Source organism: Syngnathus leptorhynchus, chromosome 9 (assembly GCF_054491065.1).
Source record: "Syngnathus leptorhynchus isolate UIUO chromosome 9, UIUO_Slep, whole genome shotgun sequence".
NCBI lineage: Eukaryota > Metazoa > Chordata > Actinopteri > Syngnathiformes > Syngnathidae > Syngnathus > Syngnathus leptorhynchus.
This window is the reverse complement of record NC_141203.1, coordinates 12,091,268-12,107,326: the sequence shown is the minus strand read 5'-3', so window position 1 is coordinate 12,107,326 and position 16,059 is coordinate 12,091,268. Positions and strand designations below refer to the sequence as shown.

The window sequence follows — 16,059 nt, the reverse complement described above, 5'->3', positions numbered from 1 at the left end:
CAAGCAGGAAGTGGCAAACTTCTCAAAAGGTCACCTTTGTAATTTCCCAATTGCCACAACGACAGAAGACATTTGCAAGGTAAACATGTTTCCCTCTTCCCATCATGTCACTTAATTGAATTATTTTTGATAGCCTTGATTAATTGTCGCGTTTGTGATTGCCATTTAATAGCGTGAGGAGTTTCAGACCAGGGTCAGGCTTTCGTTGGCTTTGGTAAGCGTCTCAGAGTAGAGCTTCGAATCTTTCAGTCATGTTCAACAAGCAAGTGTACGTGTGTGTTTTCCCATCATGCACTGCACCCAATTAAAACTCCTGATCACATTAGCATTCTTCCGCTGTGTGTCCAGCAGGCGGTTGATGGGAAGTCAGCCAGCGGAGGCGACCAATTAAAAGTCAGCAAGCAGGTGGAGGCCGCCAATTAAAAGTCAAACATTCCTGATGCCCTCCAGCGTTACCGCCAGCGCTAACCGGGCAACACCGCGTATGGGAGATCATATCGGTCAGTTACCCACAATGCACTGCAGCTCTGCTCATATCGTCTTGATTTGATCACACAAATTCACATTCAATGGGGAAGAGTGACTTGTATCGCACCAAAACTGGAATCGATGTCATATGGAAATCGAATTGAATCGTATTAGAAGTGGAGTGAATCGTATGCTAACACGTGTAACGCGTCGTAAAGGTTGGCCGCCCTGAACGTGCGCTAACAAAAAGTGTTTTGTTTACGCCGTGGAGGACGACTCCTCCTCAGCGTCTGTCTTGTTAGCGCTAATTGAACGTCTCGCTCGTTAGAGAAGCAGCGGCTAACGAGGTGGAACTTTTTGATTTGGGCCGAGTTGGAGTGCGACCACACCACGTGTCAAATTAGGGAGTTGTAGATGCCTCGGTGTCGATGCCTGCGAGGGGGAGGGGGGGGAGGAGGGCTTGCTTCATTCCTCATTTGTTGTGCTCGCTTGTTGCCACGGAAACAACCTCCCCCAAAGGAGACGACTTACGCGGGATGCCCTTTAGAGCGAGCGCATGTTTGTGCCAGAGTTGAGCCAAACAAAATGGAGCGTTGCTGTGTTCAAAAGCAATTTATTTGCACGATTTTTTTGCTCGTTGCTTAGTCTTTTACAGACAGTCTGTATTTGTTCACAAAAGTGTGTTTGTTACAAAATGCACAGAAATGCTCTATTTTGCTTCCCCCCTCGCCGACCCAAAAAAAAAAAAAAAAAAGCTACTTTATTTAAATCCAAATCAAGCAGCATTTTGGAATCAGTAGGGAAGTTTAGAAAGATAGAGAGACAGGAAGTTGTAGGCGGAGAGACAGGAGGTGAGGAGGCGGCCAATGTGTGTGTGTGTGTGTGTGTGTGTGTGTGTGTGTGTGTGTGTGTGTGTGTGTGTGTGTGTGTGTGTGTGTGTGTGTGTGTGTGTGTGTGTGTGTGTGTGTGTGCGTTTGTGGGGGTGGACACAGGTTAGGAGTTCAAGTTTGAGGAAAAAAAAAAAAAAAACTCCAGCACACACAGCAAAAAAAATAAAAAATATCCTCATTTGTGGATCTAACTGAAGAGGCGTAATGTGCATGTGTGTTCCAGTAAGATGATGTCATCTCTGAATAAAATATGTTACAGCAGTTACAAGCCATGATGTCATTACTTGACAGGAAATGGAACACAGGCAGAGGCACACAGATGCGCAGGCACACACACACACACGGCTCGATTTGACCCTTGCGTTAATGTCGGTGGAAAGAGCACCCTATTGATTTTGACTCCTACGCTACCTAAAACAAAATGTTAACATTTAAAGGGTTACACATGTTTGCAAAAAATCTTTTTGGAAAGAATCATTTCTTTTTGTTTTAGCTATAAAATTAGAAGACTCTGTTATTAATAAAATGAGAAAACATTTTGGAGAAAAACATAAAAATACAGTGCCTAATTAAAAATCCATCTTCATCACCTCCTGCTTGTCACCTACGAGTGTGTGTGTGTGTGTGTGTGTGTGTGTGTGTGTGTGTGTGTGTGCATGCGCGTGTGCGAGCTCATTAAATGTTGATGCTCTCTGTGAGCTAATGGATGCTAATTAGCGCCCAATCGCTAATGGCCACTGACTGCTTCCTTTTCTTCTACGCTATCGATTTCTTAGATGTTTGGACTCAAAAGTGTCCGTAAAAGCTTCGAATTGTCCTCATAAGACCTCAAAGGAATAAATCGGAAATCTTAGTGCACTTTGCGTTTCAATTGGCTTTTTTTTAGACACTTTTTAAGAAAGGATAAAAGTAAGCGGAAAACATTGCAGTGATGTCCAAATGATGATGGAAAAAAAGCGCTTTGACTTCCTGTGCTAACTCGATAGCTTTCTTAGTTTTGTAAATTTGTGTTTAGATCCAGTTTGAGAATCACCTGATGTATCAATGACCTTTTTGTGGCAAAAAAAATGACTTTAATTCGGATCTCCTGTGACTGACGCAAAATTTATTTCTCATGCTAATTAGCTAGTTGCGGAAAGTTAGCTCCAACTCATCGGACACATTCTTAGCTTGGCACGAAAGATTGTGTGTGGAGCTTCTTTGAAAATATGACTTTAATTAGGATTTTTAGTGACTGTTTGGCACTATTCTTATTTTCTCATGCTAGCTAGCTAAGTATTATCTGGCAAGCTGACATACATTAGCGTCATGTAAGCGGGCACATTCTAATCTTGGCATGACAGCTCGGCAGCTTTTTGTAAGCAAATGTTGAAGAAGATAAAATATGGCAATAATGTCAGAAGGCTCCTTGCAGCTTTCTTATTGGCTATTGTGCTTCTTCGAGAAAGAAAAGAAGCCTTGGGGAAGAAACAAGGTTTTGAGGCTTTTTGTGTGCGTAAACGGCGGCAGGTTGTCGTGGTGATGAAAGTCTTCCGACACGCTCCTAAATATGCTTGTCATGAGACGAGAACACACGTCCGACTTTGTTTGAGGTCCTCGCTGACATGTTGTTGTTTTTTTTATATATATTTTTTTAATGTCTTTCATCCTTTTCATCTGCTCTTGAATTTAATTTTTTTTTCCGGTTTCCCAGACAGAGAGCGCCGTGTCCTGCTCGCTTCATTACAGCGGTGAATTATTATTATTATTTTTTTTTTCGTCTCCTGTGTATGTGTGTGTGAAATGACTGTCATTGTCATTTTCTTTCCATTGAATGAAAAGACCAAAGCGGCACAAGATGAAAGCTCGAGACAAGCTGTTTGAGCATTACCGTCCATATCCTTGATCCAGTTTAAGATAGCCTACTCGTACCATTGTACTAGTTCTACTATCGTTCAACTAGCGTACTGAATGAATCCTGCTGAGAACAAAAGAACGTTGGCGCAAAAAAATAAGCTTTAACAGAATCATTTTGGAATATTTTGTAACTACAAAAAAAGATGGCACCATGAAACCTTTAATCGGTGTTAAATGTAATGAAGTTAGATTACAAGTTATTATTTACAGTCATGACAAGTTGACCTAAGTTCTTGTTGGGTCCATGATGGACCCGTGTGCCGGATTTTGAGGGAGTTGGACACAGAAGAAGAAAAAGAAGAGTGCTAAGGGAATTGATTGAAGCTTGTATAAGGTCAACAAGTGCGATGGTTGTAAACACGCTAAATCCATTAGCTTCACGGTCAGTGCTTGATGGACATGCTACACGCTAACAACGCTAGCACTCACTGGCTATATTTCTGGATTTAAAAAAAAAAAACCACAAAAAAAAGCCACAACTTGAAAAACAAGCTTGAGTGACACCAGTCAAAAAGTATTTTGGACTTGGGGTCGAGAGAACTTTTGGACTGAAACATTTTCTGTGACGTTTTTATGCTATTTTACGTGCTTTTGGTTCTAAGGCGGAATATTATCCGTGACAGTGAAATATTAACATTCGGCTCACCACGGCAAAGTGCATGACGAGTGTCAGCCATTTTGATTTTGGATGATTCACCATAAAACACTCCCGAGATTGTTGTAAATCATTTTCCCCCATGCTTTTATAATGGCCGTCAATTTTAGGGAGATTTTCCCGATTCACACGCCGGCCCAGTCGCTATCCTCGGCAAATAATGGGGGTCGGCTGCGTGTAATATATTTAATAGATGACATTTAGAAAGTCACTCGCCTAACACTGTTTGTCCTCATCACATCCTCCTCCACTTCGCCGGTGTGTCTCCCCTTGTTTCCTTCCTCGTCGGGCGATTCAAGGTGACAAGTTCACGTCGTCTTCGAGGGAGGCCTCCTCTGCTGACCTACTTTGACAAACACACACACACACGTGCGCCCGAGCACACACACTCACTGTCCAACGGTATCAACAGTGTGTATTATCATTCTTTAGCTTCCGTAGCGGTGACATGATTTTCATGTTGTCATTATGGGCTGTTTGGTATCAAATGTAACTTGCCACTTGTATTTTTGTGTTTAATTCAATGGAAATTGTGCAGCTCATTTTGGTGTACATGTCTTGACCACCAGGGGGCAGTACAACGCAGACACAATCATGTTAAAAATAGTCGTTCTTTGCAGAAGATAAAGAATATGCCAGCTTGAACAAGTCTACGCAAGTATGACAATAATATCGTCGTGTTGTTTAGAGTCGTATTGCCTCGAGCATGTTTCTGCTTGGGGGGGGAGTTGGTAAAGGGGGGGATTCGAAGGGACAGGGGGGGGGTGCCCGGGGGACGGGGACGGGGCCGAGGGGCCGGGTCTGGATGGTGGATGTGGGCGGTACCAGAATCGCAGCGAGACGCGCTGACCTGGAAGGCGAATGTTAGACTAACAGCGCTGAATGATTCATGCGAGACAATGTCGGCCGCAGCGACACCTTCATCTTTATTTGATGGATGGGCGGGCGGAGCGAGGCATGCTGGGAAAAAGCACACTCACAACAAGGACTTGATTGGGAGAAGACTGAAAGAAGGACACGTTTGTTTACTTGCCAAATTAAACACCGGGAATGTTTGGAAGAACGAGACGTGCGTAAGAGTTTCGAGATCAAGTTAGATGTTCCAACTTGGGTTTCTAACTGGAGTTAGGGTTTTTATTATTAGGGTTTGAATTAGGGTCTGAAATCGGAGTTTTGGGTGCGTCAGAGTGCACGCTGCAAATGGAGGAAGAGGAAGTCTGATCTTTTTGTTGCCCGGTCATTGTTTGAGGGAAGCAAGACAGCTCCTCAATTTAAAGAAATCAAAAAAATAAAAACTCTTCTTTGATTGGCTAGCATTGTTTTGTTGTTGTTTGAACAATTGGGAGACAAAAGGTTGTGACTTCATTCAAACTTGTTGTTGTTGTGACTTGATTCAACAATACTTTTTTTTTTTTTTGCTGGAAGTGGTCAAGGCGAGAGATGACTCACTTTGAGATTGTCCAGTGAGACAATGAGACAGGCTGCAGGATATCGTCGTGTGTACGTGCGTCCGTCCGTCCGTACGTGTGTGTGTGTGTGGTGATGTGTGCTGGGGGTCATTTTGTCAGACTTGTCAGAGCCGCTCGCCTCACGTCCGTGTCGCCTTCTTCCCGCCGCCATCTTGTTGCTCTCGGGAGGCCGCCGCTGCGTGCCTCATTATTGTGTGTGTGTGCTGGCCTATATTTGACACCCGCACATCCAGATGGTGGCGCTGGCCCACTGGCCTCCATGCGGAAGGCAAACATTGACACGTTGTCAGGAAACTAACTTGTGATGTCACCTGCGGACACGCCAAGGACGTGACAGACCACACACACACACACACACGCTCATGTTTTATTCCAAGAGAACATCCATCCATATGATATCAACTTTCATACGGCTGTAAGATTGAAGGAAATCTATTTTTATATTTCTTACACGCGCACACATGCGACATTTTCTGGCATTTCAAATTCAATGTGTCCTTATTATTGTTTCCGCTCGTGACCTTCTTTTCTTTTGAGTCGTGCATGTGAAGGTGATTTCATCTTTGTCTTTGAGTGTCTTCAAAGCGGCCAATGAAAAGCCAGGAATGTTTTTTCACTCTTTTCAACGCCAAGGCCGAACGCGCCGCGTGGCTTTTGCGGACAATCGGCTTCATTACCTTCTCCGCCCTCACAATGCATTGTGAGGATTCTAGTTGATTTTGTCAATCTTGCGCTCCAAACTATTACGCCAAGGCCAGCGTGTGTGTGCGTGTGCGTGTGTGTGTGTGTTTGTGTGTGTGTGTGTGCGTGTGACAAAGCAACAAATGTGAGGATGAAAATGTCAATCATGACGATCCATGGTTCATTTATTGTTTTCATTAATTCTCCATCCACTTGCTGATTATCTATTTATTATTGCTTTGAAAGGATTTATTTGTCCATTTGTCCATGCGCTTTTTGGGAAAGAAACCTGAATATGTTGTTTTTTTTAACTACTTAGAAAGAACCACTTTTTATTTTAACTCATGTAACACTCAAGTCAAAATACTTTGATGTAAACTCTTTGTGGACTCGTCCCACCTCCGGCATGGACACATCTCACTTACGGTGACACTTTTTTGTCTTCCTGCTGTGTGACCCACTGCTGCTCTGCTCTTTAATTAACGTGTGTGTGTGTGTGTGTGAGTATGTAAAAAAAAAAAAATGGTCTAATTAGCGTGACCTCTCTCTGATCCACAGACAATATGACATCACAAATGAGAAGATCCACAGGGATGACAGCCTTTACTGGAACTTGTGTTTGTGTTCCTAGATGCGCGTGTGTGTGAAAACACATCAGTCGCTATACTTGAGTGTGTGTGAACATGTCTTGAAGGCACTTTAAGAAATAACTAGCACTTTTTTTTTTAACCTCAGAACAATGGCTGATTGAGGTTCAAGAACCGTTGGAGTGCGATATCATCATCTGCTTTTAGGAACCTTTGGTGGATGATCTGAGGTTTTGGAAATTAGCTGATGGGAACCTTTTAGTTCCAGGTTCCCTGAAGACAAGCAGCCCGCCGTGATGTCTCCATTCGCGTCTTGTCTGGACTCGTCATGTCAGCTTGTTTGCACCGAATCCCCCTCCCTCCCTCCCTCCCTCCATGAGACGGGGGAGGGAGGGACAGACAGGTGGAATGCGCGCAGATGGTGGTCATGGTCCCTGCTGGTTCTGGTCTGTTGTTGTCGTCGTTTTCGTCCACTGAGCCACGCATGATGAAGTGGAAACACACACACACACACGCACTAGCGTAGCGCATATGGGGCTCAGCATCCAAACAAGTCACCTGCTATTCCAGTCTTTCTCTCACACACACACACACACACACACACACACACACACACACACACACACACACACACACACACACACACACACTTGAGAGGTTGCTCAACTGTCAGTACTCGTTAGCTCAGGACTTTGCGTTACGCAACGCTACCAAGATGCTATTGCTGTTAAAGCCAATGTTCTCCATTCAAGAAGAAGGAACTTTTGGCTTCTTTCTCTGGAACCTTCTAGTTTCAGTCCAGGAAGCTAGCAATTGCGATTGACGGAGGTGACAAGTTGAACCTTTCAAAGTGTGCCGAGATGGACGCCATTTGACGGAATGCTGACATGTTAGATTATGGTGGATTATTTATCCAAGAGGAAGGTCAACGATGCGTTCAGGTGCTCCCTAACGACACCCGTGTCCTTGATGTGTCAGGCCACGCGTATCATTGGGGGAATTCAAGGGGTCGTAGGTCGCGTGCGTAAAGGTCGAGAGCCGAGGAGATGTGATGGATGCGGACGTGTCGGACCACCAGAGACTGCGCGGACGGACTCGTGTGATTGACAGGTGGTCCGGCCTATGGCAGTTGTTGCCTCATTTACATCTAACGCTACTACAAAAAAAAAAAAAAGGCCTGTTTGGATGAGCAGCAAGAAAATTGAATTTTTATTAAAATAACTGGGAATGGAATTATTTTACGTTTGCATTAATGTGACTGTCACTTGTCATGAAAAACAAGCAAGTGTGTGTGTGTGTGTGTGTGTAGGGCCAGTGTGGCTTCATGAATAAAACAAAAGTTCCACTTTGATAGCAACCTCTCCTTCCTCCTCTTCCTCTTTTTCTTCTTATGCTGTTTATCCCATCCCGACCTTCTTCCCCTCTCACCCGACGGTAGGCTTGCGACTTTTCATCCGTCCGGGACAAGAAGTGGCGCAAGATGGAGGGAGCGTGGTCCCATCGCCGCCGCCTCGTCTCCATCATTTTTGATGAAGCCTCCCGTAAAAAAAAAAAAAAATAGTTGCTTGCCCGTCTGTGCAGAAAACACAAGTTTTTTTTTTTAGGTTTCTCATTCCTCCCAGTAACTTGGCTAAGTTATCGGAAGAGAGAAAAGTGGCAGTAAAACAGGCCCAAATAGGTTTGGAGGTATCATGAAACATCTTGCAGCTTTCATTTCACAAGTGCAAGAATTGAGAATGTTCAACAAGCAAAAAGAACAACACAAAAATAGAAATAGAAGGCAGACGAAGAAGAGCCTAGTTCATCTTTAGCCCTGCAGGGGGGGGGGTTAGAAGAGGGGGGAGAGACAGGGTGGGCTGGTGGGGGTGTTATCCCTTTCTCCTCCAACTGAGACTCCTTTCTCAAGGTCACACACACAGCCGTACTCTTTTTCTCTCCCGTACTAGTCCGTACACAGCCAAGTCTCAGTCAACCATCTGGACACACCACACACACACACACACACACACACACACACACACACACACACACACACACACAGAGTGTATTTATGATAATAGACTAAATGCTGCTATTGATTTTTTTTTTCTTCTTATCCCCAGTTTTCTGTGTTAGTGTATATGCGTTCTTTTTTGACAATGCCCACAACAAAAAATGGCCGACGGTGTAAAAAAAAAGAAAAAGAAAAGTTTGTGTTTTCATCACAACTGCAAGATATTAAGGCATTACCAATTTTAATTTGTCCAATGAAAGCAAAAATAGTGTAACAAGTTAGCTAAATGCTAATAACTAATTATAGCTACTAATAACTCTTCTTTGCGTGTGTGTGTGTGTGTGTGTTGCTATGTCTGTATTATATTGCCCCCAGGTGGTTAAGGCTTGCACACCGGCAGGAGCACCACAATGTCCATTGAAGTGAAGCAAAAAAAAAAAAAAAGTGAGAAAATACATTCATTTCAGAAGTGTATTTATAAAAGTATGATTTCTACAGTTTTTGTTGATTAAAACCACACTTTAAAATGTTTTTTTTTTCATAGGTCGGATTGTCGTTTCTATTCATTTTGAGAGGGAACAAAACAAATGGAACTTTGTATCTCAATGCAACACTGGAAGGGAAGCGTCGTGATGACTTACTTGACGTTCCACCTGAGAGACTCCACTTGAGCCAGGACGTAGGATATTATTTTCTGCTACATCCACTTCTAAAGGTTGGATTTAATGAAAAGCTGTAAATAAAGTGGAAACATTCAAAAAGTCTCCGACGGCTAGAAGTAAAAAGCACATTCATGTTTTGCTGTTGTCATGTTTCTCCTCACACACATGCAACTTGATTTGGCTTCAAATGACTGCAGCATTGCTTACCATCATAAAGTAAAGCGACGCTATTGTTCAAATCTCAAATGGGACATAACGGCACACACACACACACACACACACACACACACACACACACACACACACACACACACACACACACACACACACACACACACACACACTTGCTTCTGCTTGCATTTTACACAACTGGCTGCAAATTCAAGGCTGTTCATTAGTCAGGCAGGGTCAATTCCCCAAACAATGTGTTTGGTGTCACAATAAAAAGGCTCTTTTTTACGGCCTCGGAGCCGTAAAACGCTATTAAACAGATAAAACAGCCGCCAACGAGCATCAGGAGGATGGTAAAAGGAATTGCCTTGATAAACTCCGCGCATATCTGCGCCGTCCTCACCTCCAGTGCGGCTGGGAGGGGGCGACGGGGGATAGCTACTGTGGAGGGAGGGAGGGAGGGAGGGAGGGAGGGAGGGAGGGAGGGAGAGGAGAGGAGGGAGGGGAGAGGAGGGAGAGGAGGTGGGGGTCTGCAGCTCTACAGTGCCACCATCCGGTGCTTGGAGACTCTCTGGAATGTTTGGAAAATGAAGCCTCCGAAGCCAATTTTGCGTAGCAACTTGAAAAATGACACACTATTGTGAATAGAAAAAAAAAAAAAAAAAAAAGGAAAACATCTCAAGAAGGTATGCCCGGGGGGGGGGCAGATCTGTAATTTTGCTTTCAAACTTATATATACCGTATTGGAAAGAGTTGGAGTTTTACTCATTGTGTGTGGGCTGAGCATGGCAGAAAAAACTTTGACGACTTGCCATAAAAGTGCTTGTAAGTCTATAGTGGGTGGAAAAGTGGACGGCATCATTTTACGAGATGTTTTGAGCCTCTGTGCCTCAATGTACCGCTGAGTTGTCTTTCTATTGAAACCAAATATTGGCTGCTGTTTTCAGCTCAAGAAAAAAAAGACAAATCTAACAGAATATTTAACACATTGATGTTTCATAAGGCGAGCATAGCCGACGTGAAATTGGTCTTTTGCTGCCATCTAAAGGATATAAGTATGAGGCTCACTTTCTGAGAAATGCTTTCTGTTTTATTTTATTTATTTATTTTAATAACCATTCATCACAACTTGAACTTCAAATGAAATGAATTATAGCCCTTGCATCACAGCTTGTGCACATTTTAGCATGCAAAAGGGCGTTTTGGATGTTCGGCTTGATCCGCGCCGCTTCGTGTTTTTCCGCCTCTCCTTCGGCCATTTCCGGACGGCGTCGCCATCTGCTTCGCCGTGTCTGGTTCCTTCTCTCCAATCTCCGTCTTGTTGTCGGCGGTGACGCGGCGGAGGTGTAGCCTGACGCGGGCTCTTACGTGTCGGCCACAATAAAAGTGGAGCTCCGGAGGCCCGGGGAGCGACGAAGGGAGTCTGTATTGGTAAGGAAGGCGGAAGGAGGCACGCTTCGCGGCTGTGGGGGAAACGTTCGGTGTTGGTCGGGTTCGGCCCGAAGGAAACAAAGAAATCATGGCGGCTCAATGGTGTGTTTTTTTTTCTCCTTTTGAGCGGGATGGAGGGTGGGGAGGCTGCGGCTCTTTTTTGTTTTTTTTTCCGGGGGGGTGAGGAGCTGAAGCCCAAATGAATTTAGGGGATGTAAATGAATGGAATGCGTGCCAGTTTAGCGCGCGCAGTTTGCATTGTAGCTAAGTGATTAGCATTGGCTAACAGGGAAGCTAGGTTGGGATCAGCTTCCCGCTTTTTCCCGCAAATTCCAGTTTGGAAAAAAAAAAAAAAACATCTCAATTGCTCATCTTGCACCAACTAACTTTACGTTAACCTACTGGTGGTCCGAGGCCACAATTCTTCTATTTCCTGGTTTTTAAGCAGCCCCCGGGGCTCGTTCGTTTCTAACACCGGGTGGTCAAGGCTGCGGTGGCCGAGGGGGGCGTCACCCGAGCCGGCCATGTGGCTCGACTGTCAGCCGCCGCCTATCGAGCGCTGGTGATGGTTCTTGTTTTTGAAAAGTCGAGGGAGAAACGCTCAAAGCCAATCATGGCGCGCACAGCAGCCACGCAAAGCGTGAGCTCACCGCCATCACCATGACACACGTCACACACCAAGTATGAGCATCCCTCTTCATTTTTTGGCCACCCTGCGTTTTGTGCTTTTAATTTTATATCCCATTTGTTTTTCTTTGATTAGATCAGCATGATAGCAGGTCTGACTCACATTACAGTGATTCTGGTTTCCCATCTTGGCTCAGGTCTCCTGTGTGGAGTTTGCATGAATCACCGTGAATGAAGAGATTTTCCTCCCACATTTACGCAAGCTAAATTGATTAAAGACTCATTTGTCCATAGGTGTCAATGCTTTTGTCTGTATGTGTCTCTTGAGTCATATTCAAAACTGACTTCATAATGTAGTCAAATCAAAAGTTTCAAATTGCAAAGGCTGCACTTTTAGAAAATTGAAGAGTCAAGGGTCATCTCTTAAGCTCCCCTGGCATCCTAACAAGGAAGAAAAGCAATCTAGTATTTCATGATATGACATTGTGTCATAGTAACAATAATAATCATTCATCGACTCACTCCCCAGCTCAGCCGATGAAGATGGAGTCAGCGGCGGCTGAGACTCAGCAGACAGCCGAGTCTGCCGAAACGGAAAACCAGCAGCAGATTACGCCGGCGCAGCTCGCTACCTTGGCACAGGTAAACGGCCGCGCTTTTCTGCTGCTTAGATGGTCGCAACCCCTTATGCTCAGCTTCTGTTACTACTCCCTTCGTTTTTCTTCAGGCAACCATGGCGACGTGTCACGGCTCGGCAACGGGTCCCACTGTGACACTGGTGCAGCTTCCAAACGGACAGACGGTCCAAGTGCACGGCGTGATCCAGGCCGCACAGTCGTCCGTCATACAGTCCCCGCAGGTGCAAGCTGTGCAGGTAATTGATAGATTTCACATTTCATCTACTCCCGCATCTCTAAGGACACCTACTGGATATGATAACTGTGTTTTTATCTTAAGATTCCCAAATGATCCAAGCAGGTGTAAAAAAAAAAAAAAAAAAATGTCTGTGTAGATCTCAACCATCGCCGAAAGCGAGGATTCGCAGGAGTCGGTAGACAGCGTGACTGACTCGCAGAAGCGCAGAGAGATCCTTTCGCGCCGACCCTCGTACAGGTGACCGGTATATTGGTCTTGAGACTTGGCGGTGAAGCAGCGTGTGGCTCACTCCCACCCTAATCGTTGTGCCTAATCTCTCGACTTTTATCCCGGCAGGAAAATTCTGAACGACCTGTCGTCCGACGCGCCGGCCGTCCCTCGCATCGAGGAGGAAAAAGCGGAGGATGACGTGGCAGCGGCCACGCCCACCATCGCCACGGTCACCGTGCCCACCCCCATCTATCAGACCAGCAGCGGCCAGTACAGTAAGTTTCTTCTCGACCGTTCGTCAGCACAGCTAAAAGGTCGGTCGTGTGGCTCGCAGTCGCCATCACGCAAGGTGGCGCCATCCAGCTGGCCAACAACGGCACCGACGGCGTTCAGGGCCTGCAGGCGCTCACCATGACCAACGCGGCGGCAGCCCAACCCGGGGCCACCATCCTGCAGTATGCGCAAACCAGCGACGGCCAGCAGATACTGGTGCCCAGTAACCAGGTGGTGGTGCAAGGTGAGCACAGTCATATTTTGTCTTTTTTTTTTTTTTTTTATCCTTAGAAGAATACTAAACCTTGTCAAACCTTCCTGCATCTGATTAGAACGTGTGTGTGTGTTCTCAGCTGCCTCCGGGGACGTTCAGGCCTACCAGATCCGAGCTGCGCCTGCCAACACCATCACCTCCGGGGTGGTCATGGCCTCGTCGCCAGCCCTGCCCACCCAGGGTGCCACCGAGGAGGTCACCCGCAAGAGGGAGGTCCGCCTCATGAAGAACAGGTACGAAGGAATGTGTAGATCCGCTTGCAAGTTGGATGTGAAGAACTTATCTTCCGAATAGGGAGGCGGCACGCGAGTGTCGCAGGAAGAAGAAGGAGTACGTCAAGTGTCTGGAAAACCGAGTGGCGGTCCTGGAGAACCAAAACAAGACGCTCATCGAAGAACTCAAGGCCCTCAAAGACCTTTACTGTCACAAATCCGAGTAAACCCCCAGCGCAGCCTCCGACCGAGTCTGGAAGGGCCCCGAGTGGCTTTTGCGCTCATTCAATCTTGGCCGGTTTTGTTTTACTCCCCTCAGCTTTTTCAGTATGTCATACTTGTTTACCATGGGGACGGACGGACGGACGGAAAGGGAAGAGAAGAGTTGGCGAGACTTTAAAGGGATCCTGCTTCTGCCGTCGTAGCGATTCCACCTCAGGTCTTCACCCCGAACACCTGATTTTTAGCTTGAGCCTACTTAGCGGGTACCAAGTCATTGTGCTAAAACAGACCTTGAATCCCGCTAACGTACACGATCGCTGTGGCTCAGGAGCTCGCCCCTCGCAGAGGGCTCGGACTCCAAGTGTCTTTTCGAGCTCGAGCATCAAAACCTTTCAAGTAGATGTTTCATCTGCAAAGAGAGATTGGAAGCTCTTTAAACTTTTGACTTTGCTAAGAGACACTCAAAATATCTGTCAACTTTGATGGATTTACTATAGGAACAAATCTAGGTTGGATCCCAATGACGTCAATTCTGGGTGATTTCAGCTTTTACCAAGTACCAGAAGTCATTGTCGTGGTCCAACTGCAAACATTTTTGGGCCAAAACCATCATTCCGATAAGATTGACAGAACAGAGGTAAGGTGATCATAGTCATCAACATTTTTTTTTAGCAAGAACGTCAATCTGCTCGACTTTCAAACATACCCTAAGTCACGATGATGAAATCATTCCTCCAATTTCGAAATGGTTCCAAAACACGCCGATATACATACCCGTGGTAAACATTTTGACCTAAGGTGGGCAAGCTTAGCCATCTGGACAATTCCAAAACTTGGAACCCGTTTGGAAGGAGCGTTTTCCTTCATAGGACACTCCCAAGAGGACTTGCTGAACCAGTCTTAAAGTCGACATGATGTGACACTTTTAAACCTTTTTATTTCACTGTGTCCTTTTGGGACTTGTAAAGTAAACCCACCAGGTATGTCCGTTTTTACGCCATGAACTGACGACAAAAAAAAAAGTGTCATTTTAAATATTTGCATGAGTTATACAGCCAATCTTCTAATATGTGTTTATTTTTTGATACGACAAATGTGTACATAGACGCTACTGCATGTGTAGGCTCCATGTATCTCTGTTGATTGGTATATTTGTAACATACTGCGTGCGAGAGAGGCCTGGCGGTCACGGCAGCTACGAGTTTGTTGGTGTACGAGGTTGCGGTGCCATATTTGTCTATTTTCATTTTGATCATTGTCCCCCCCCCCCCCCCCGCAAAAAAAAAAAAATTGTGTTCAAAATATAATCATCTTATTTGACCACATGGACACAAACATCTAATGGAAGCACAAATGTTCTTTCAAAATGGACTTCAATTGACCAGCAATTATTTACAGCTTCACCAATGTATTTGAAGCTTTCTTTGTCATCGTTTTATTTCATAATTGTGAAGCTTTGCCAGCAGTATTTGATTTGATCCCCCCCCCCCCCAAATAGTTTTGGGATGTTGCTATTGTACAGGGGACACGTCTTTCTTGGATGGATGGATGGATGGATGGATGGATGGATGGATGGATGGATGGATGGATGGATGGATGGATGGATGGCTGCTGTGCTCAAGTTGTTGTGTTTCACGTCCAGAGGAGCGCTGATAGATCATTTGTAAATGTACATAGAGTACATATGAATGGGGAAGGGGTAAAGGTGGTTTGTTTGTAATGTGGTTTATTTGTAACATTCACTGACTAACTCACTCTACTGGTGCTGGCTGGAAAAGAAACGTAATCACAGGAAGACTTGTAGGAATTTTCTATCTGGATGATTTTTGATGTCATCTTAACAAGTCGGTGTTCTCTTTGCAGCAGCTGAATGGTTTTTTGGGAAGGACTCGTTATGTCGCAATAAACTGCACGAGCAGACGTGGAAAGGACTGGCGTCAATTCAATCTGCATGTTGTCCGTCCGTCCATTACAGGCCAACTATTTGATGTATTGTTGAGAAACGGGTTGAAGGCATTCATTCTATCGTTTGACTTGTTTTCTTGTCAATTGGATGTGTTTTCATCATCATCCAACTTGAGAGTGGCGCGGGCAAGCTGCGTGATTTGGGGGGGAGAAAGGAGGAGGAGGGGGGGGGAGATCGACCTTTTTTGGGAGATTGGGATTTCCCCGTCCATATCATCCAGAAAATATGTGATTTATGGTCATGGCAAAATGAGAGATCTTACTTTTCTTTTTGTCGTACATTACTGAGGGTTGTAAAGACACTTTGAAATGAATTAACGACTTGTTATTGTGCACAGGAAAATGTAATGGCAACATTTTTAGAAAATCGTTGTTTTTTTTTGTCATAGGTGAGCTTTTGATGAATGCATCGTGTGTGCAGTTTGTTGTTGTTTTGTCCGAAGTCGAATTGGCTTTAATGGTCTGTTTTAGTTTTCATCTGATGGACGGTGTCCCGT

The 16,059-nt window shown here is 45.0% G+C and overlaps 1 protein-coding gene and 1 long non-coding RNA gene across 3 annotated transcripts; both read left to right on the top strand.

The window, feature by feature from the left end:
- The first annotated feature begins 14 nt into the window (after nt 1-14).
- Nucleotides 15-9,083, top strand: LOC147051254 (uncharacterized). Its single transcript, XR_015067233.1, has 3 exons — nt 15-79; nt 349-500; nt 9,015-9,083. It is a non-coding gene; the product is annotated as an uncharacterized LOC147051254 (long non-coding RNA).
- A 1,620-nt stretch (nt 9,084-10,703) lies between these two features.
- creb1b (cAMP responsive element binding protein 1b) lies at nt 10,704-15,525 on the top strand. 2 transcript variants are annotated; one of them, XM_085919695.1, is made up of 8 exons: nt 10,704-10,903; nt 12,060-12,172; nt 12,258-12,404; nt 12,543-12,643; nt 12,743-12,891; nt 12,951-13,133; nt 13,243-13,396; nt 13,458-15,525. In XM_085919695.1, exons 2-8 carry the CDS (start codon nt 12,068-12,070, stop codon nt 13,600-13,602), a joined length of 984 nt encoding a protein of 327 aa, XP_085775821.1. In that variant the 5' UTR covers nt 10,704-10,903; nt 12,060-12,067; the 3' UTR covers nt 13,603-15,525. The 2 variants fall into 2 exon arrangements, with proteins under 2 accessions (XP_085775821.1, XP_085775820.1); XM_085919694.1 differs by having other exon boundaries at nt 10,706-11,005.
- Nucleotides 15,526-16,059: the final 534 nt, after the last annotated feature.